At 42.0% G+C, this 23,272-nt stretch overlaps 2 protein-coding genes across 2 annotated transcripts in view; both read right to left on the reverse strand.

The window, feature by feature from the left end:
• The window catches only part of has3 (hyaluronan synthase 3), a 29,795-nt gene extending 12,825 nt beyond the window's left edge, over positions 1-16,970 (reverse strand). Inside the window, exons 1-3 of the mRNA XM_039808920.1 lie at positions 16,751-16,970; positions 1,923-2,016; positions 1,247-1,797 (exon numbers count right to left, since the gene is read on the reverse strand). Of these exons, the coding sequence (XP_039664854.1) occupies positions 1,247-1,797; positions 1,923-2,016 (645 nt within the window). The 5' untranslated portion in view covers positions 16,751-16,970. The remainder of the gene's footprint in view (positions 1-1,246; positions 1,798-1,922; positions 2,017-16,750) is intronic.
• A 5,527-nt stretch (positions 16,971-22,497) lies between these two features.
• tango6 (transport and golgi organization 6 homolog (Drosophila)) overlaps positions 22,498-23,272 on the reverse strand; it is a 43,411-nt gene continuing 42,636 nt past the window's right edge. Inside the window, exon 17 of the mRNA XM_039809140.1 lies at positions 22,498-22,947. Within this exon, the coding sequence (XP_039665074.1) occupies positions 22,771-22,947 (177 nt within the window). The 3' untranslated portion in view covers positions 22,498-22,770. The remainder of the gene's footprint in view (positions 22,948-23,272) is intronic.

Genomic DNA, 23,272 nt, shown 5'->3' on the forward strand with positions numbered 1-23,272 from the left:
ATATGCTGACTTTTTCTATTATGGGTTATGCTCCAAAAACACTGGATTTCCCATATTGCAACGGATATTATGTTTTCATTGGACCCTCCCTGTCTGGGATGCACTCTATCACTCCACGGATCCAGTTTGTAACACAGGCCTTCTGTTAAAAATCTGGTCTTATGCCCAAGCCAAGTTAACCCTGGTGATCATTAGGGTTATATTCTCAGATTTCCTCCAGAAACACACAAGACATTATATAACTGTTGTCACAGGCTAAGTAGTACTCCTCATGGTGAGTAGAACAGATCTTATTGTAATGTGTAAAATTAGTGAAGTGGCCCTAACTATGTTTTTAAATAAACATCAGCACCTGCATCTGAAATATTTTTTACATCGTCCAATCCTTTTATGTACACTTTCAAGACTGTCCTCCCCCGAAAAACACTCCCATAGGTTGTTTGCTCAGGCAGCAATTACGACAAATCTTTACATTTCCAGTGGCGGCACCCTCTAGTGGCTGTAGTAATTATGACAAGAGTAAAGCAGAAAGTAATGTGACAAAGTATAAGGGCGCCAACTTCCTCATAAGGAGACAGGATTTTCTTCAGGAGACCGGGATCCATGTCCCGTTTAAAACTAAAAGTAAACAGTGAGTTGTTGTTTTTTTACTTTACGAAAATAAAACAGAGTCACGTCACGTTCAACGCCACATGCATACCCGGAGGTGAAGTAACGGCTGATTTCAACCCAAGCCACAATCTTTCTTTAAACTTAACTAATTGCCTTAACCTAACAAAGTAGTTTTTGTGCCTAAACATAACCAAACTGTGACCGTTTTCACAACGTTAACGTGTTTAAAACCACGACCGTTTAGATCAAAACCGTGACCAATGTTCTCTGGTTTAGATATATAAAAATACTATAATTACGAAAGAGGATTAGGGCCACGTGTGAAAAATGTATTTGAGTTATGAATTCAATTGAAAAGTCAAATTGAAAATCTTTTTCTTCTTCTTCTTTTCTTTTCAATTTTTCTTCTTCCAAAAAGTCAGGATACTGACTTTTTTTAAGTCAAAAAAATGTGTAAGTTAAAAAAAAAAGAGTTCAGAATTCTGAGATTAAACTCAGAACTCAATAAATGTTTTCACATGTGGCCCTAATTCTCTTATGTATATAATTGACCCATATCGTCAGAATGGTTTGTAGGACTTGTTGACCCATTCAGTGGTACATGCATTCTACTTTCTGTGTCTGTGGCCCTTACCTGCACATAATCCACACTGTCCCCCAGTGCTTTAAAGGCAGTGTACATCACCTCTCTTTTCCCTCCCCACTCCTGCATGATACAGGAGTAGCGGCAGCCTCTGACCAGCCGAGCCACTCGTGCTGCCTCCTCCATGTGCACTGTGCTCATCCCTCCGGCTCTGACTCCTCCTCCTCCACTCCCATCACTGTGGTAGTTTCCCTTCCACACCATACTGCCAGCCTGGTCAGCCCCGCCCATCACCTCCTGGAAAATGTCAATCATGTAGCGGTCCTCGGGCCGGTTCCCGTCCACTACTAGCACCACCTTCAGGCCAGGGAAGGAAATTCGGCGGACACTGCGCAGGCACTTCCTCAGGTAGTCTGGGTCCTCCTGGTAGGCGGCGATGCAGAGAGCCACAGAGCGACGGAGGTGCTGGGGCCGGGCGGGGTTCCTCATCCGCCGATGCTCCAGGAAGGCGAAAAGGCTCTGGAGGAAGAGATGGAGGGAGAGGAAGGCACCATAGAGGCCAAAGGAGAGGTGGTGCTGCTCGGTGTGGATGAACTGGTAGCCTTTATAACAAAGAAACACAGTGGAGACAAGTTTGAAAAACAACCAATAAAGAGCATGACTGTCACTTGTTTTGATTCTCATGTACATGTTTCTCTCTGTATATCATTGAAATTGACAAGTTAACCTGTGACATAGGCCAGCAGGATGGTGAAGAGGACCACCGCAGCAAAAAGGGTGGTGACCACGATGTTCAGCGCATTCCTGCAGCGAGAGGGCATCTGGAGGTGGAGGAGAATGGGAGGTAGTGGGGACCCCAACAGATGTCAAGGCGAGGATCGGAAAGTAAGAGGACACATGTTCAGGGAGAGGTTGAGGGATTTGTGGAGTGAAGATGAGGTAGGAATAGAGCGTTAGAGGGGAAACGAGAAGGAGGTCAAAGAGTTTATGTCATAGAAAGGGTGAAAGTGAGGGGAAAAAAGAGAAGACACAAGGTGGGCAGGGAAAGAGAAAAATAAAATTGAAAAGCTGTGTTTGAATTGGCTTTCACCAGATGACATTTATAGCAATGCACATCGTCGGCTTCTTAAATGCATATATAGACATGTTATTCAGTAAATGAAAGGGTGAGTATCAACACCAGAGCCAGAGAGTGGACTTGAGACCTTACTGAAGGCTCTGAGAGAGAGAGAGAGCTTGTAACTCCTCAACTCCCTAAGTTGACCCAAGCGTGTTGACCCAACTCTGCCTTAATGTTAATTCAAACATTAACATAAACAACAAACAGGAAACTAGGACTTCGGGGTAGACTGCCCTCCATCCGCAGCAACGTAGGGATTATTCTGCCATCACTAGTTGCTGATCCTATGGAAGAATAAGGTTCAACTTAAAAGTCTGTTGGTCCCTGTTACTTGGTCTCTCTCTCTCTCACCCGAGGGGACATTTTAACTCAGACAGAACAAATTAAAAGTGCATCTTGACAGACAAACATCCTGTGTGTTTTATTTTTTTCAACCCTGGAACAATATATCCTGTCTGAGATTATCACCATTCAGTCACTAAGTGTCTCTGAACCTGAGGGGTAACCTAACCTCACGGCCCCTAGAGGTCAGTCTTGCAGTCCCTTCAGATGAAGCAGGCCGCACAGGGGTCCTCTGTGTGGCCTCTGAGGCTGACGGGTCCAGGGGTGATCCAACCTCCCTGGGGACCAGCCCAGGGCATGGACTGTCCTCTGGCTGTGCAGGGCTTCGTTCTGACTGATGCTGTTGGTCAGTAGAGAGAGCCTGTAGGGGTTTCCTATTGCGACGCATCACTGCCCCATTGCCCGACCAGACAAGACCGCGGTTCCGCTGATTTCACTACCACTTCCGCAGGGGACTTCCAACCCTTCTCTCCATCCAGCCTGACTCAGACAGCCTGTCCTGTGTGCAACACCAGAAGAGGGCGGACAGCATGTGGTCGGTTGTAGAAATGTTCATATGACTTTTTAGCTCTGGAGTCTTTTATCTGCACCTGATCATGACTAATGGGTGTGACTTGCAGTTTTTTTTCCAGTGTGGGGACGGTGGTACGGATCTACCGTCCCATCATCAGTTGAGCCAGCCCGGCTCAACTGATGCTGCAGCAGTGGGTGTCGCTCGGTAGCACATTAGGGTCATGTATGGGTCTGGCTGCTTGAGAAGTCGTTTACCAGTCTGGACTGCTCTTTCGGCGGCCCTATTTGCCTGGGGATAGTGGGGGTTTGAGGTTGTGTGAACGAACCCATACCTCTCACTAAAGTCTCTGAACTCGGCTGATGCAAACTGCATCCCGTTGTCATTCATGAGCTCCAGTGGTATTCCCCATCTGTCGAACATGCTTTTGAGATGGTTGATGACTGGAAGGCTTGACATGGAGGGTAACTGAGCCATCTCGATGTAGCAGGAATAGTAATCCACTACTATCAGATAGTTCTTCCCTTCCAGCTCACACAGGTCTGCAGCAATTCTCCGCCAGGGTCCCTCTGGCAGGGGAGTGGTTATGAGCGGCTCCGGCCTCTGTTTTGGTTTATGCTCGATACAGAATTTTCAACTCACCACAGTCTTTTTTTATGTCGCTGCTGATACCTGGCCACCAGACGAACATCTTGGCTCTTTCGCGGCACTTAGTCAATCCCTGGTGGCCTTCATGAATTTGCTTCAGGACGTACTTCTCGATCTGGGAGTATCATTTCTCTGTCTCAGTCAGGGTGCGTGAGCAGAAAGCAACTGGTTTCAACTCACCACGTGCTCCTGTAGCAGTGTTGCTCCCAAGCCAAAGCTACTGGCATCCACACTCACGACTGTTCGACGGTTGGGGTCATAATAGGCAAGTGCTGGCGCTGATGAAAGCATTACTTTAGCTTTCCACAGTGCTTGTTCTTGGAGTTCACCCCATGTCCATTCACTCTCCTTTTTGAGCAGATCTGTGACTGGGTGCAGTGTGGTTGAGAGGCCTGGCAGGAACTTACCCAGGTAGTTGATGAGCCCAAGCACCTGGCGTAACTCCCCAATGTTAGTTGGACTGGGCATCTCTATGATGGCTCTCACTTTGCTTGCATCAGGTTTTATGCCTCCAGCACTGATCATGTGTCCAAAGTAGCATATCTCTGACCTGTTGAAGCAGCACTTTGCACACCAGTCAGTAGGTTCAGTTACTGTACATGCTCTATGATGTCCAACGCTAGCATGCTTTTCAGTTCAGCTTCAACTTTGGAAAGGAGGGGAAATGGCACCCGGCGGGGTGTAGCAGTAACATAAGGGCTCAGCATTGGGCTTTAGCTCAATCCTAACTGGATCACACTTCAGTAGCCCAGTCTCCCCGAATATGTCACTATGTCACTGAACACCTCTGTGTTAACTGCTTTCACTCTCTTCACGAGGCACATTCTCTTAGCAACATATTTCTTTCCTTTATACTGGCTAGAGGCAAGGAATTTCCCAATAGATCTTACCTCTCCACCTGGGCTGGTGGCATCTTGGGTTCTGACCAGCCCGGGTGTTTGTGGAAGTCTATTGTATGTACTCTGAGTCACTACAGTGATGTTAGCCCCAGTGTCTACCTTGAACTCAACTGGACTGCTATTTACCGGTAGTGTGACTCGCTAGTCTTCGTCTGAGTCAGGTTGAGCTATCACTGTACAGTCTGGCTCTGTCACAGCTCCCAGGAAAAACGTCTCATCGCTGTCTGCCTCTCCCGGTGCCACTGCCATAACTCGTTAGGGCCGGGACACATATAGCCGACGGGCGACCGTTGACAGAAAACTCCGTCGATATGATCAGTCGCGTCCCCGAGGTCCAAAAAACTGCCACAGAACAGACCAAAAAGACGAGAGGAGACGAGACGTAATACATCTCTATAACAGCAGGCAGCGCTAATCTGTAATGTTGCCCAAGAAATGAAAACCGGCAGCTGATTGGACGAACGCTTCACATGGGTTTGTTTTCTCTGGAAATTGAAAGCCAGACTGTCATGGCAGCCGTTCAGAATACGATCTCATATTGTACTATAATAGTTCACTGAAACGTGTTTCTGAAAACATTTTAAGCGAGAAATAGGCCATACAGTTGCTGAATCTGTCTTCATTTCAGCTCAACAAAGGTCAGTTTAAAAGATTTTCATCAGATTTTGAGAGACTGTAGTTACCTCATTCCGCTCGTCATTTCCGGGTGAGTCCCGAAGGCCCTGCCGCAGACCGAACATGTCAGGTCGGCCAAAATGAACGCCGACAGCCCCCCAGACAGACGACGGCACGGGACACACCGAACAGATTTGAGTCACTGACCTCGCCAGACTGTCCCATGGCCGATAATCGGCCTGATGTGTCCCGGCCCTTAATCACCAGCCAGTCTTACTTGGTATTAACGTAGTCTTTATTTAATTAGCTTCCCTTAGCTTAACATTGAGGATGACTCATTTTCCCTTCTGCCACCTAAAAAGAGGCAAAACTGATGTTTCAAAATTTTAAGTTACATAACATAGTTACGGTAGAAACTTGGCATAAACAGCATTACTGATCTTGAAACCTAGTTTAAGTAGAGTTCACAGAATGAATGGCGATATTTTCCCAATAATAGAACTTTTGCCCGATTGATTTGCCACTCCAGCCAGAGAGACTGAGGGGAAAATGACTCAAAGTAAAAAATATTTGAGGCTTTTAAGAAAACATTCGGACATGGAGCCCCAGAAGCCACCCACTCACTACTTAAACCCACCTTTTAGTTTATTTTGTTGTGCTACAACAGTAGTAGTACTACTAATGCTGTGAGTGCTGCTATTAGAACCACTAGGTAATGCTTTAGATCACGTCCCACAATGTACAGTTAACTTTTTCCAGTTACAGTTTACAGTGTACTTTTTTGTGTACCAGTGCAGTAGGTACTAATCAAGGCTGTAACAATCTGGGAACTTGAACATAATTTATACTGTATTTATTTTTGAACTAATGGGAAACTATTATTATTAAGCGTTTAAAGAGAACTCAAAATGTAACTATGTTTAACTACCTAGAGATAGAGCTCAGTTTTGGATGTAATTTGAAATTGTCTAAAGATAAGTTAGAAGAAATGTACAAAATTTAAAAGTTATGACATGACTAGTCTGGATTAACTACAGTTCATTTCCCGGATAATCGCCGAATGTTCTGCCGGATGTCCCTCACCTTACAACAACAACAAACTTCAAACTAGCAAGCTACACGCTGAAAATGGCAAATTTTGAAGAAAATTTGGATTGTGCAACAAGGCAGGCTAACTTTAGCCTGGTTCTACTCTCCATTGACAAGTGTTAACTTCCTTGAAGGCGGGTACTCTTTTGAAGTTTAAAACTATTGGATCAGCCCAGAGCCACTCTGGATCTGCCATAACCAATCGCTAACGTTTGGTCGTATGTCATGCGCATGTGCAACAAGAGGGGAGACAACTATCGGCTTATATTTAGCATTAGCATTGCTAGCGTTAGCCTTAGCCAACTCCTTCACCACTAACAGAGCGAGCTGGAAAATCAAACTTTTCCAGAACCCCGTGGGGAGGAGGGCCACAACATCATGGCCACCAACACAACTCAGCAAATATTGTTCTTGCTCGGGCTTTAACTTCTGGATATTCGGCAGCGTTGCCACAACGGACCGAATGGCTTCGCTCGCATCTTTCTAGCGCACGACCTCAACTTCATCGTTCTAAGCCAGTCCCTCTGTTCGCTGATTGGACTGCCAAATATTTGGCCGGAGAAATCCCAAGAATATACCGCAAACCCAGACGGAGTACTGAAGGAAAATGAAAATTGAGTGGAAGTACGTAGGAGAGCGGATCCAGGCTAGACTTACTTGGTTATTTTGAGGAATAATTGTAAAGATTATGTTAGAATATGTTTGACATTGTGGCATTTATCTAACTGGGACGTTTTGGGACCGATTGGCAGGATTGCTGTGGCCGAGGTATGTTTACACAGGGCGATAAACTGGTAAGAGCATATTACGTTTAACCATGTATCCAGCTAATTTAGCTAGCTCACATTACTGTATTGTGTAAACAGTTGACTTCATTTAATATTGTATGTGCCGTTTTCTTTTATCGGGGTGTTTCATTTATCGGGGTGAATGTTCCACCAAAACAAGTACCTTCCCGAGATCGTTTTGCAGAGCCAGCCTCGCTGAGTCCAGATTTTAGCGCCGCCCAAGACTATTGTGATTGGTTTAAAGAAATGCAAACAACCCAGAGTGTTTTTTTTCTCCTATCATTGAATGTATGTGTGGGGGAGCCAGAACTTACTCCACAGCGCTCTAGAGATAGGTCTGGCAATGCGAGACTATGACATGACCAATAGATCTTTGTTTCATATTTTAATTTTCATATTAGGGAATGACTCTCAATAAAGATGTTCAATGACTGTAATGTAGGTGCAGTTTACTGTTCATGACAGTTACACTGGGACAGGACATACAATTTACCATCTTCTACAGTTGCTTGGGTGTTAGGCTCCTGGTTTTCAGTTTAGCTGTAGTAGAAATGTTTTTTTATGAGGTTTTACAGTGAGTAAAACCTCATAAAAAAACATTTCTACTTCCTGTAGTCCATAACAACAATGAACACCACCCTGTGTAACAACAGTGTCAATCCACATTTACCTGAACCACCTTAGGCTTCTGAAGTTTCCTATAAGTATTGATCAATGGCTTACTTATGTCCCATATATTTAGCTAGTTTACCTTTACATCATACAATCAGTAACTTACAATACTCTTTTCCCTAGACCTCTGTTTGTTCCAAAGTAAAAACATAAATGACCCCTGTGCTTATTTAGTAAGAACTCCAAAACATGAACTATATGGTTTGCAAATGGTAAATCACAGCCAATTTATATTATTGTATATTACCCCATCTTGTCCCAAACGTCCAGCTTTGTTGCTCAATATGTTCATACTGTATACCATAGTAATAGTTACCGGTTAGTTAAATAAAAAAATACCTACAGTATAAATTATTTTACCCCCTTATTTTTTAACTTCACATCTTGTTCCCTTGTCAGTACCTAATGTACTGGTACACTGTAAATTTAGAAGAATGACACTGTACATTGCTGACCATATTCTAAATATTACCCTTTACTATTACTCCTGCTACTCTAGTAATACTACCCACCACCACTACTACTATTGCTTTACAACTACTACTATGCTGCTATACTAAAACTCTAAACCTACTTCTACAGCTGTTATTATTGCTACTGTTATTACTGGTGCAACTAGGAAGAAGGAAAGAAATTAGTGCTACTAATACCGCTACTAGAACCTTTACTACCACTGTTATTAATATTAATACTATTCGTATGGATACTGCTCCACATCTGCCTTAGTGGGTGGCAGTAGCTCAGTCCGTTGTGCCAGTTGCCAAGGTGCCCTTAAGCAAGGCACCAAACCACCAACTGCTCAGGGCACCTTTAATGGGCCATCCACTCACTCCAATTTGTGCACGTATAGGTCCTGTTTCTGCATGTGTGTGTATTTCCGGCCTGTGTGTAATGTGCAAAAAACATAATATAAAATGTAATTTTTCTTTGGAGATTAATAAAAATATCTTCTTTTTTTCTTCTTCTTCTTCTTCTTCTTCTTCTTCTTCTTCTTCTTTTACCATCTTTATGCAAGCACATATTATCACAGAAAGCACCTAGTCAGAGAGTATCATAGTGTATCTGGCTTGAATCACTTTAAGTGAAAGAACTTACAGTTGAACACCACCTGCCCATCTGTTCTCCCCTCCATCTTCGTCTCCCCTCACCCCTCCTCCCATTAGCCCCTCGGGGGCTCCCTTCTTCCCCTCTCTCTGGGTTATTAGCTTTAATTAAAGGCCAGCCCGGGTTTGGCCAGTGCGTGGGACCAGTTGAAACGGAGGAACAATTCTGTCCTTTCATTCATGAAATTACCTCCTGCCCTGCTCCTCCCCTCCCTCCCCACACCTGACCAGTCCAACGCAGGAGAGACAGACTGATAGTTATATTAATACATTCAGCTCTGTGGGACACACCAGCACGGACAGATTTATCTGCCTCTCTGAGTGGATGTATAGATTTACATCCTGGCACTGAATCAAACTTGTATTCACAGATCTACATTCTGCATGGGAGATCCAGGAGAAACTGTCAATGTGACATTCAGGTACTGACAGAAAGGGTCATTTTGTAAATAGGGGTTTTGGAAAACATGCACAAGATTTTCTTTCTCATTGTCTTGTCAGCATTGTCACTGGCATCAACCAGAAATCACTCTCACCGGTTGTAACAGACAACATCACATCACTCCATTCTAACTTCACTTCACTTCACTGGCTCCCTGTCCATTTAAGAAATGATGATAAGATTTTACTGATCACTTTCAAAACTCGTCAGGGTCTATCTCTCGACTATATCACCGAATTGCTAGTCTATATCCACAACGTTCCACTTCCCGGGCTTGCTTCCCTGCCCCCATGGAAATTCTGCCGTATGTAGAATTATTTTCGGCCGGATGTCTGTTACCTTACACTTTCTTTGTGTTGGAATTTTAAACTCAGGACTATGGTTAACTGCTGCTCAGATCTTTACAAGCATTTCTTGAAACACATTTTTATATTTCTTTATTTCTTTAATTAGAATGGCTTATAATACGTACAGTAGCGCTATTACATTTTCCCTTTCTTCCTCCTGTTTTTTATGCAACCTTTTTGGATTTTACTGTATTCTATGTTTTATTCTTTTTAATGTATGTTATGTTGTTTTATTCTTGGGCCTTGTTTAGCACTTTGGATACCTCTTAGTTGCTGTAAAGTGCTTTATAAATACATGTTGATTGATTGATTGTAGACTTGCTTTTATGTGATGTCATCTTTTTATGGTCTTTTTACCCTATCATCTGTTAATTACATTTGATCTATTCATTGTCGTTTTTACTGTCCTTTAAAGGTGTCCCATCTCCTATTTTCACTGTTACAATGATATGTATTGATTTGTACGTGCTTCTGTCAAAGCACTTGTAAACTATTGTATGTAAAGGTGCTTTACAAATAACGTTTATAATATGTAAAGGTTCTTTAGAATAATCTCACAACCATGACTTTCCACTGACACTGCCCTAATTTCTTTAAAATCTTAATAATCTCCTTTTCTGTTTTGTATTTCCTATCCTGACTGATTATTCTGGTGATATTTTTATTGTAGCGAATTCTGCTGTGGCAGTCTCATTCCGGATAAGTGCGTCAGTCAAAATGACGAAAAATTCGACCCATGAAGTAAAATGTAAACCATGACATGTTCAAGATGTGCAGTGCCATCTTTAAAAAATGGTTTACCCAAATTACTAATTTAGTTAAACAAAATGATCTGTTTTTATTTGCCAAGCTTTTAAAATATCTGTCTCTGAGATTTCTGCTGAGGGATAAGGAATTGCATTGGTGTAGCTCAACACATTGAAAAATTGTATATAAAACAGTTAAAAGCACACTTCTTTTCTGAAACAGTGTCCCTGTTAGACTGGATAATCTATACAACTCACTGTCAACAGTAGTGATGATTTCTTTAGTAGAAGGAGTGCCACAAAGTCAAATTTTGCACTGTATGTAGTTTTGGGATATGTATATGGAACCCATTTTTGCCACTGAGGGCAACAGAAAAAGAGCTTCTGCTTGATATGTGATCTATGGTGGATTGAACCAGCAGGCCGGGGCAGCGTGGTCTTAATGTCCCGGGGCCACAGACCAGATAACAAGCAGACAGGAACATGGACTGTTGGATTGGAGGGCCACAGTACCAGAGGGGGTTGTTGGCAGGCCAGGAGCTGGGATCAGTCACAGGAATAGGGGGAGATAGATGCAATTAGCCCCAAGGTAGTCTCGCTTTGCCAGACCCTCCTCCACAGCGCCGCAGAGGCCGGTCTGGCTAGTCCACACAGCATTACGGGATGGGAGGAAAACGTGCTCTGGTTTATTGGCATTTCTTTAAACCAATCAGAATCGTCTTGGGCAGTGCAAAGCGCCGGACGAAGCAACTGTGCCTCTGCAATATAGCCTCGGGAAGGAACTTGTTTCGGTGGAACATGTGTACGCTCAAAAGTAGTTTTAGTCGTGCAACAGAAAACTCAGATTGGACAGATGGTCTAGCTAGCTGTCTGGATTTACCCTGCAGAGATCTGAGAAGCAGTCCTCATAAAGTGAGTTTAGAATTACAACACAAAGAAAGCGGAAGATAACGGGACATCCGAAAACGGACAAATCCAAAAAGAGTGACATCCAGCGGAATTTCCAGCAGAAAGAGAGAAATCCTGGAAGTGGAATGTCGTGGATATAGACTAGCCCCAAGGTTACATTTGCTGGGCTATCCTGACTGCAGCAACTTGGTGTTTTATGGGATGAGTGTAGGATGTTCAAATATTACAGGTGATTGTCATGTACCACAATCAAATAAAAAGTGAAAACATTCCATGCCATTATTTGTGTGAAATGTATTGACCACCTTTCAGTATCCAATAAAAGCTAAATTAAAGGTTTATCACTCATAAGATGTCTGAATTCCTTTCCTCTGAACAGCACACTGAAGCATAATTCATTACTGGTAGATAAAGCTGTCTAGAGGCACAAGTCAGCCTATTCAGAAAAGATGCTTTTTTTATCACAGTGCGAGTAACAGTAGTACATCATCTAAGGACAAGTTTCTACTTGAACAGAAATCCACAGAAATCAAACCCCATGAAATGACACATCATCAAGATTGTGAAAGATGAAAGGTATAAAAAAAAAAAGAAAAAAAAAAGACATCACCTTATAATCTTCAGTATGAATTCAATCCCTCTGGAGAAAAAAGTCACATTTCTGAAGTAAACGTGGCAAAAACCGACATATCTGACGTGTCCTCCTCCTCGCAGAAATCGTAGTATCTAAAACCTGAAGCTGTGGCTTTATATTTCACCCACGTAACATATTAGGAGTGATTCTGTAGTGATGCTGGTCACATTCACCTAGCTTGTGTACATGTGGTTCAAATCTATGTCCAGATCCAGATTAGTATCCATGTTTGCTAGAAAAGCTGTCCAGGGTCACCAAGTCATCATTTTTACAAACGATCCAGGATGCAGATAATTCCAAATGTCCAAATTAAGAACATTAGGTAAAGATGCAGGTAAAAACAAGAAAAGTAATTCCAAAACTAATCAACATTTCCATGTATAGATCATATTGACTAAATCAGTAGTTATATTCTCAGTTGTATCCGAGGAGTGGCAGTGCCACATGGGAGGGATTTCCTGCATTCAGGCCATCTGACTCAATGGGCTGGGAGTCCAGGTGAGGAGGTGGGGAGGTGTTACAGAGGGATGGTTTTGGCTTCGTGACAGGGACTTTTACCCAACTGAGGGAGACGGGAGGGGAATATGTTTGGGGGAAAAAAGAGTGTCGGGTGGAGCAAGAGAAGGACAGAGGGAAGTTAGGAAATATGACATGAAGGAAACAGAGATAAAGTACTGGACAGTAACATGCATTCATTAGGTCCCTATATATGACTACTAATTTACAATAAAGTAGTGGAAATACCTATAATATATATCACAGTATGTGAATATATACTATACTATGGAAAGTATGTTATGTGCCATTGGGCATTTTTAAGTGGGTATATGGAAATCCTGGAGCCTTCTTAGTGGGTATACTGCGTATACCTGCGTTTCATGTAGGCTACACCACTTAAAGCTGTTGAGTCGGTCAGACTCAAAGAAAAACACACTTCAGACAGCTGTTTTTCACTTGATAGCACTTGGTATCAGTACTGCCAGGCTTAATGTAAGCACTCTCATCTTCCTGGAATATTTGCTGTGCTTCATTCTAGTATTACGTGGACAGAATAACTTCTTTGGTTGTATATTCATGAAATTTAAATCTCCATTGATGACATTTGTTGGCCACTTGGGGGCAGCGGAACAAGCTTGCTCATTTACACATCCAGAGTCATGTGTTTGTTTGTTCTATCCCCCTTATGATGTTGAAAAAAATATCTGGCTCTTTAGCTGATAAATGCTCCACTATGTTCACCAGCTAGTCTCTAACTGTGTCTGTTTGGTGCTGAGCAGGTTGTGCACAGTTTATATATTGGCTGGAAATTAGGTTAATGAGAGCAGCTCACTCAACCATATTTCTATTGGAGTGAAAATATAACGTATGCATACATTTCCCCAAAATTCAATTCACCTTTTCACATATTCCCCTATGCACCTGTCTGTATACAGGTGTCCAAAACTGATGTAATGTAATGTGTACATGTGGTTCAAGTCTACGTCCAGATCCAGATTAGTATTCATGTTTGCTAAAAAAACTGTCCAGGGTCACCAAGTCATAATGTTTACAAACGATCCAGGATGCAGATAATTCCAAATGTCCAAATTAAGAACATTAGGTAAATATGCAGGTAAGATAAAAAAAAGGTGAAGAAAAGTAATTCCAGAACTAATTTGGGACACTTTATGACCTCCTCTAGCACCACCCTCAGGCCCACTACTGGTTAGAATGTAAGAATAGAAGCATTTTGTGCATGTTGCTTGTTTTGGGGGCATTTTCTTTTGGAACAAACTTACCCTGGCTTGTTGGGCCATTGTGGATGTTCGCTGACATGAAGAACAGAAAAGAGTGCTTCGTCTTCTGATTGGCTTATCCCGCTCATTCTCGTTCTCACATCATATTCTACAAGTGCTCACATCACATCTACGAGCTTTCACATTTTGCACCATATTTACCTTCGTACTTTTCACCTTCATTGGACAGCTTGAAAGTGAAGAGGCAGACAGCAAATGGAGAGGGAGTTGAATCCAGGGGGGAGGTGGTGGGATTATGTGGCATGCACTGTAACCATTCTGATCCCAAGGAGCTCCAGAATGTTTTGTATTAGGAGCGTAATGAATAAGGCCATCTCTCTTATTTCCCATGATTCTCTTGGACAAACCCAAGGGGGTAAGCGAGCATCCAGAAAGCGTACCTCCTATGGGGAGTTTCTAAGGCTAACAAGCCATCACCTGCCGCTAGCATTCCATTGACTGCCATTCATTCTGGTCACTTTGACAGCGATTAACTTTACATCTGTCATGACCACATGACTTTCTGTTGCATAGTAGAGAAAGTACCGTATTGTCAAGATAAGCTCACAGGCAATCTTTTGATTTGAATATTTCAGCAACGTTTTGATGGATTGGAAATACTTCGATATGTGGCTAGTGAATTCAATTGAGGTAACATTTAGATTTATCTTGGCACAGCTACAAGAAGACTTACAGACAGGTTGCTCACATTACATCTACGTCATCAAGCTCAGTTTGAGGCTGCGCAGTACGCTCAGCCATCACCGGAAAAGTGCTTCTAATTGACTTCACTGGTCTCCATTCATTTTACTGTCTATGAAAATTCCACACAATTGACACATGATGGCCTTGTTGATAAGTCGATATGGTTAATGTGTTAGCAAAATATTGCCCGTTTACAAATCTAGAAGACGTGGAGCAAGATTGATTGAATTTGGAGTTGTGTTTGTGTCCACTTGACAAATGTGAGTCTGACATTTAGCCTACTCTTCTTTTAGCTCTGTTTTAGTCTCTACTTACCCCTGAGGAAAACACATGGATCTTTAGCTTTTCGGCTAATGCGGAAGTGCCTTAAACCTGCCATTATGTATTTATGGTCTGAATTGCTAGCTTCAAGCTTTAATACAACATGATGTTCATCTTGTAAATTATGGTCCCATTTATTTTAAAATTGACGATAAAGCAGGGGATGCTTTAGAGGCCTGGCTGTACGCCAACCTGTCAATCAGAATGGAGGCTTAGCATTGCTAACCATGGCACTGTGTACAAAATGTGTGTCAAAATAGACCTGAACTTGATTTTGGGTGTGAGTGATCCTCTCACTGTGTGTTTTCACTTCATCAAAGATGACTGTAACATTTTGGTTGCCTAAAAATGTCCTGTTCAGCAATATTCCCAACAAGGTAGCTAGCTAGCACTAGCGTTGGCTGGTAACCTGAGGGAAAGTCTGCTGATTTTCTGCACTGCCGAATATGCAGATGAATGGCGGCAGTACCCAGAAATCCGCATTCACCCACCGGTAAACCTCAACTGGTTGACTTGCTCAGAAGGGTTGAAAATTGGCAACTTTCCCTCTTTAGCTTTTAGCTTAGCACATCGCCATTACAACCATAAACAACACTGACTTGGCCGCATCATCCTCCCCAGCTCCACCATCTCATAAAAAATCGTCACGTCCGGTTTAAAGAAAACAATATGGCGATGTCCATATTGCCAAATTCAAGGCTTTAAAATGACAGTCCACAAACCAACGGGTGACCCAGCAAAGCTACCATTAGCCACCACAAGCTACTAGTCATACCAGACCAAGTAAGACTGTAGCAGCAAAATCCCTAAGTGTGTTGAAATGAGCAAGGGTGTGTTTTAGTGGTTGTGAAACTTACATTTTTAATAATTAAACTTTACATTTGTATGAGGAAGAATGTTATTTATTCCGTCAAAAGTTACATACTGTTGCTTTAATATTGTTTTATAGTGGGATTTTTTTTGATGATACCCATCAACTTATCACTTATCCACCTTTTTGACTGAATCAGAGTGTTCTGTGGATAGTATATCTACTTCACCTGATGTCTCACAAGTAGCCTGTCAAATACTAGCAGGCTTTGCGTGAAAGGCAACCAGACCAGGCAGGTCCAGCATGGCAGTGATGCCATGGAAAATCAAACAGGCCAGCGTTTTCTTTCGAGACGACAGAATCCTTCAAACAGCCGCTCTAAGGCGTTCCTGTCAATTGTTTCCTAACGGTCGCTGTCTGCCTCCACAGAAGGAAAAAGCAGCGTGTGTAAATGCCAGAAGGTAACACAAACACAGCCTAAATACATAGGCAGTGAGCAAAAACACACATCTTCTTTAGCTATTACTAAGTAAGTTTACAACTTCCCCCAGCAATTAAAGCAGAAATGAGCAGCAGTTCTAGAATATCTTTAGTTCTGTTCAAGTTGACCAACTCATTGACACACAGGCAAACACTCACAGTGTCAGGCAGAAAAAATATTTTCTCTACCACATACTGCAAACACATTCACCACACAAGCCAGAACACACTCAAGTCTTTGTCCTGCATTTTCTTACTAAGCTTTAATGTTGCTTATTCCATATTTTCTCAAACTTTTCATTCAGTTTCTTTCCTTCTTGAACATGTTTGATCTCACTTGTAAGTGCTTTCATTCATTCTCTTAGTCTTTTGCCAAGGCTTTACATCTACCTGCTAAACCTGAAGTATTAGTCCAAACCTTATAGCTAATCTAATCAAATATTCTAATTGTAAATCCAAGTTTAAATGCTAAACTAGCTCTTAATAGAAGTGAGGACCACCAAAAGACAGATTTGTCTTATCCTTCTGTCCTACTGTGGGTAATTTACATCATAAGGACATAGTCTGTTCGTGCAAAACACATTATTAAAACCCTTACCTTCCTGATCCAGTGGACCCTCCGTCTTTGTCTCCCCCTCAGGACTCCCCCCAGATCTCCGTCCGTCTGGTCCGTCCGTTGAGCTGGGACGTCCAGCCCTCTCCTCAGCACAGCACTCTCCTTGTTCTGTACCCCTCCTTCCACTAGCTCACACTACATCTTTATTCCAGCTTGCTCGCTTAATTCAGGAGATCCCACATCCAAAAATACAGCAGGCAGTTCACACCACCACCACCCTCCTCCACTTCTCTGAGCCAGCCTCCCCGCTGCCTGCTCCTCCTCCTCCTCCACCACCACCTCCTCCTCCCTCTATCTCCCAGGACTGTCCCAGGGCATGAAGCCCCCCAGCTGAGATTGTGATAGAAGGTGCTCAGCCAGCAGCTGATGCTGGTGTAATCTTACGTCTGCAGATTACAGGTTGGGAGCAGTAGCTAGTCTGGTCTCTGCCCCTGGTGCTCTCCATCCTGGCTCCTGATTTCCATCATGGGCATGGGGCCAAAGTGATGGTGAAGGTGAAGGTGAAGATCCCGGGCCAAACTGAGGAGCTCGATCTTGGCCTAGCGCTGAAGTCTGATTTCTTCTCTGCCACCTGCAACGAATAACCCCCCCCCCCACCACTTCCTTTGTCCTGTGCTGCAGTATCAACCTCGTCTCTGCATCCCCTATTTGCAGCAGAGCCTAATCCTTCTCCTCCTCTCCTCCTCTGTCAGACTGTCCAGCTTGGCTGGCAGACCGACACTGCTGAGTTTCTCCTCCACAGCTCCCCTCTCTGTCTCCTTTAACCCCCCTCTCTCTCCTCGCCTCTTCCCCCTCCCCTCCCTGGACACCCCAGCTAGCTCCCTATCTCTCTGCAATGCAGCCAGCAACCTCCAACAAGCATGGGGACTGTTTGACCGGAGCCCCCTCTTCTCCCACCGCTCCGCCTGACTCAAAGCATCCTTTATGGGCTTATTTATCTACCCTCCCTCCCTTTCCTCTCCTGCTTGAGCCTGAGCTGCTGACGTCCTGCAGGTTCCACGGCTGGGCTGGCAGGCTGACACAAACTGCAGTACGCCTCTGAGAATTGGTACACGGCCACACAAACACATTACATTTCGGTTGTAGGTAATAGAATGCATATAACCTAAAACAAACTCTCCTATAGAAATAAGTGGTTCCACTCAACCACCCTACACTGAAAGCCTTTCTCACAATCCCCTGCATTTACTTTCTGGCTCCCTGACTGTGACACATGGTGAGATATAGTAATTACTGTAATAGACCTCTCAGGGCTTCAGTAACCAAAGGGACTGTGGCTTTAGTACTCTCTCTCTCTCTCTCTCTGGGAAAACAGAGGGGAAAACTAACTGTATGTGACTATATTACAGGCTTTGAGACTACCAGTTAACTGATCAAAGGTGTTTTTCAAAAATTCCACTGCAAATGGAAAATAATTGGTATCTTAAAGGAGTATTCCAGTTCATTGATTGAATATTACACTTTAATTGGGGGACTCACGAGAGTTGTATTAAAAAAAGATCAAATGTTCAAAATCAAAAGCAGCAGAGGTGGAGATGCCCTGACCTTTAGTCCCTAATATGGGTAAAGATCCAAAAACGCTGAATCCTACAATTCCCACAATGCAACATGACAGCATCATTTATGCTTAAGTTCGTCAACTATGTTTTCTGCGGAGTTACACGTAAACGTCTTTGCAAACCCACAATTTATTTTATTCTTCAAAATACTCCGTATGGTTGCCTGGCTTGTCATTGTCCAATCCATTTACTGTAAATGCTTTCACATTTGTTTCACAGATGTTGTGGTTTGTTTACAGTCATCAGAGTGAAATTGATTTCCCTTTTCTTGATTTCCTGCACATTTTCTTTACATTTTGGTCAGCTAAACGTGACACCGCTACGTAGTGGACACAGGTTATACCCCCAATCGTACACATATACAGTGTGTATATATATATATATATATATATATATATATATATATATATATGTGTGTATATATATATATATATATAAGAAACAAACATGCAAAACAACACCTGTGTATGTTTGTGTAAGGGGACACACCCCAGGTGAATAGGGAAAATAAATTATCTAATAATTATCACCATGAAACTTCCCCAGTTGATTACTTACATTAAGACAAATATATTTTGTATTACAAGTTTTCTGGAACTTTATGTTTAAATATGGAAATGAAGCATTATCTTGTATATGTAGTATATGCTAATTTGCATACATTTCCAGAAGGGAAATCTGAACATTGTAAAAAGCCAGGTTCAAAATTCTTCTTTTATTTTGTTTACATATTAGCGTCAAAGGTTTTTAGAGAGGGGATTTTGGATATCTCCATTTATCACTGCATACATCAGAATATGGTGTCAACAGCTATAAAATATTTTTTTTTATTATAAAATGTTTAATAAATTGGGCTTTGAACGATATGTGAACAAACCCCTCTGCAAAAACCTTCAGAATATAGATAGGAGTGAAACTCGAAAGTTTGGTGTATGAAAGTGCTAATGAAGTGGAGATTTCTGACTCAAGATTCTGAGAAAAAATACATTTTGAGAAAACGGCCTTTGAAGATATGGATTATAAAATAGCAGACATTTTGCAAGACATTACAGGTGAACAGGGTAAAAACTTACATATATCAACATAAAACTTCCCCAGTTAATTACTTACATTAAGAAATATATTTTTGTATTACAAGTTTTCTGAAATCTTTTGTTAAAATCTGCAAATTAGGCGTTATCCAATGCTAACTTTTGGTGAATTTAGGATAAATTTGCAGGTGCAAATAGACAAAGTGTACCACCTTGCGTATTTTGGATGTTTTTTTCCCAATCATCTGAAAGATGACTTGTTATGGAAGTAAAATAGCCCAAAAACTCAAAACTGTAAAATGATGGTTTTGCCTGGGGTGTCTCCGCAGGCAAGAGCGTTTTTTTTTGGCTGGTCAAAGGCAGTAACCGCCAGAACTTTAGCACAGTCAGCTCTGTGTATGTGTATGTATATATATATAAATAAATGAATAAAAAATAGCCTCAAAACATCAAACACATTTATTTCAACATTCTATTTAGTTGAACCAAAAATGTAAGCTGCATGTTTTTGATTGACGTAGTTAATATTTATTTTGAGACAACAAAGATACTGAGGATGTGAAAGAGGGACAAGGAGCTTTTGGGCCAAAGAGTGCATATGGTTGGTAATTAGGAGGACGTTTCCTACATGTCAAGTGGCTTGTTTTTTTATCCTTAAATATATTATTTATGCATGTTTGATTCGAATAAAATTGGAATCGATTGGAATAAAATTTAGTTCTCTTCCGAGTGAAATTTAATTTCTGCCATTAACACTGACAAATTCATTGGTGATGCCTCCCATGGTGTGTGTTGCATTGTGCAGTGTTAGCATTTCAGAAGGGAATCTAGCTGTTTATAAAAGTAGGAATGACCTTGGTCAAAATGCAGAGTGGATTCAAATCTCTGATCCAATGTAGCATAAGCAACCAGTTAGCATTTCTGTTGTTAAAGCTACAGTGCATAGTTTCTGCCGCCCCCATGAGGAATTCTAAGCAACGACAACAAAACTGTTTGCACGTCCACATGATACAAGCCTTCAGTGACCTTCACCCCCATGCAGTTGCTAGTAGCCAAGGAGGACACTGAGGATTGAAACAACATGATGGAGTTCAGAAGAGGGAATTATTTTCACTAGAGCTTCTGCGCGGGAAAGTCGCTGGACGCCACAATCGTCTGAACATAGACATACTGAGAAATACATTGAGTTGTGTGGAGCTGTCTTAGCTTTGTAGCAACTCATTTGGCAATGGCTTGAATGTAACGGACGTTCATTAATATCAAAGAGTTTCGCACTAAAGCTTTAATTTGCCAAAAACAAGGTTGATGGTAAAAGCCAGACTCAGATGATATTTACAACTATCTAGGTTTGTGGACATCCAAGAAGAAATGTTAGTCAGACAGGCTGAGATACATGCTGCTACCTGCATTTCAGACTTTCAGAGAATTAGTTGTGCGTCGTCTGCGTGGAGTGGAGAGCTTTTTTCAAACTTTAGAGAACAAAAAGAGCTACTCTAAACTTAACTTAGTAATTTTGGTACCTAAAGCTAACCAAACTGCAATGGTTTCACAACAATGTTAACGTGTTTAAAACCGTGACCGTTATGTTCTCTGGTTTAGATATGAGAAAACTCTCCTGTGGGTCATATAAGAGGGTAGGAATAAACGACCTATGCTGTCGTATGGTTTAAAGCATGGGCACGGAAGGCTTGTATCATGTGGATGTGCCGACAGTTTTGTTGTCATTACTTAGAATTCCTCATGGGGGCGGCAGAAACTACGCACTATAGCTTTAATGTTAAAATGTGGTGCAGTGAATCCTTAAACTAGCCTTAATCTGTGGATGATGTTATGATTATCTTAGGTGTAGGCCAGTAAGCCTATCATCAATGTTGTGTATATTAAAAAGATATCTTTACTAATAATAATAATAATAATAATAATAATAATTATAATAATAATAAGAGGCTGAAGGATCTGGCACCCATGGTGGTAATATGTTGGATTCATGTAAATGTACAGTATATCTTTTTTTTTTTTAATCATGGAACAATAATTTAGTGGCACCCCAGCAGCAACTCTTAGGACCCCCTAGGGGTCCCGCTGTGGACCCCCTGTTGAAGATCTCTGGTTTAAAGGACTTGAATTTAACGTAAACATAAATTATTGTCTAGAAAGTTACCGTATTTGAGGTGGCACTGACAGAAAAATACATAACCTCCACCAGAGTAAACCCAAGTGTGACATAAGAGCCGTCGTTCTGTGGCGGTGCTGTGGAGAGGCCTAAATCTGCCACCATGATGAAAGAGCCTGCGGTTCTACGCCGCCTGCCACAGTGATACCTTGACTCCGCGTTGCAGGAAATATCCATGGGTTGCAAACAAAGCTGGCGCACATTATGTATGCCGGCTGTATGTTCACACAGAGGGAGAGACAGAGAAGGTCATGCCATACACTGTTAGCCTATTTCCCGAAGGATGAGACAAAAGAAGGAATGTCTCATTTCTCTCTGTCAGCCTGACTGTTTAAATCCTCCTGGTCCCCATTTGGCCTTGTTTGCATAGAGTAGTCCAGCTGCTGCCCAGTCTCCACTTTAGGTTAGTGTTAATATGTACACAAGAAGAAATCATTTAATCTACTGCTTGCTACCATGTTTTCAAAGACAGCACAAGTCTGAGTTTGTTTAGAATACCTAAGTAACGATACCAAACTAGGTGAGCTCGTGACTCGTGAGATCCCAAAAACCTTGTTCCGTACTTGACTCAAGGAGGTAAGAAGACATTAACATGCAACTCTTGCTCTCAGCGATTACAAATTTTACATACAGAGTTGTTCTTAAAGTACTTCACTGCCGGAAAGAGTTTCTTTTCATAAGCATAGACTTAGCTGTCTATGCAGTAGAATGGCGCAACATTTTTTTTAAATTGGTGCTACATGGCTGCAAGAGGTTACTTGGAATTGTTGTTTAATGATGACAGTACTGCCGTCTCGTCTTCCTCCATCCAGGGTTTTTGGCCGATATGTGATCACTAATCCTATAATAAAACTAAAAGTAAACTAATGAGCTGTTTGAATTTGGCAGTATATCCTGGTTAAGATAGTGGCAATATCATTATAGTATGTTACCTATTTTGTACACTCTATAATAGAAATGCAGAACTATGTTTTTAAAACTTTATTTTGGAAGTGGACTGTTGGTAGTACATTAGAACACGATGGTATAGGGTCACTGTAACTTTTCTTAAAGGAAAGACTTGGTATGCAGGCATGCAAGACTTAGCTGCTGCTGTTACAGACGGGTGGCCTGACCATAAAATCCACATCACATGGAGGCAGAACTAGTGCTGCCTATAAGTCGAGCATATAAAAATAAAGTCCTCTATCAGTCCAAACTATGGAGGGGTTAAAACCCTATGGAAATAAAATGTGAGCTCTATGGCAGAACAACAATCTTCTTCTCCAGCTTCTGCTCAGGGAAGATGAACCTCCTCATGACGTCATCAAGCTCCTCCAGAGCCAGCTGGGCATGGAGCACTGCAACATCATCCGGGTCTGAGCGAACCACCCACTTTAGAGCTCGGTACAGGTCCAACAACACATCACTGAGAACCTGGAGAAGTCATAGGAGAGAGGCGGAGGTTACACTGTTGAAACAACATTTTAGACTGGTCTGTAGACTGGAACGGATGCTTACAACGGTTTGTTGTTACGGTTTGCTTCTTTTTTTTTTTTTCCATCCAAGTACGTTTAGCAACTAACTCCGTTACTCATAGGACAAAACTCCTAAAATGAGACCTAAGTCGTATTTAAAATTGGTAAGTACAGATGCGCAGAGCAAGGAAAGGGTAACCTGGAAGTTAACTGTTAAAGTGTATTAATCCAAAACTTAAGAGGGCACAATGAAACCTGCCAACAAAGAAACGGCATTAAATACC

The sequence above is a fragment of the Perca fluviatilis genome, chromosome 8 (assembly GCF_010015445.1).
Source record: "Perca fluviatilis chromosome 8, GENO_Pfluv_1.0, whole genome shotgun sequence".
Classification (NCBI taxonomy): Eukaryota; Metazoa; Chordata; class Actinopteri; order Perciformes; family Percidae; genus Perca; species Perca fluviatilis.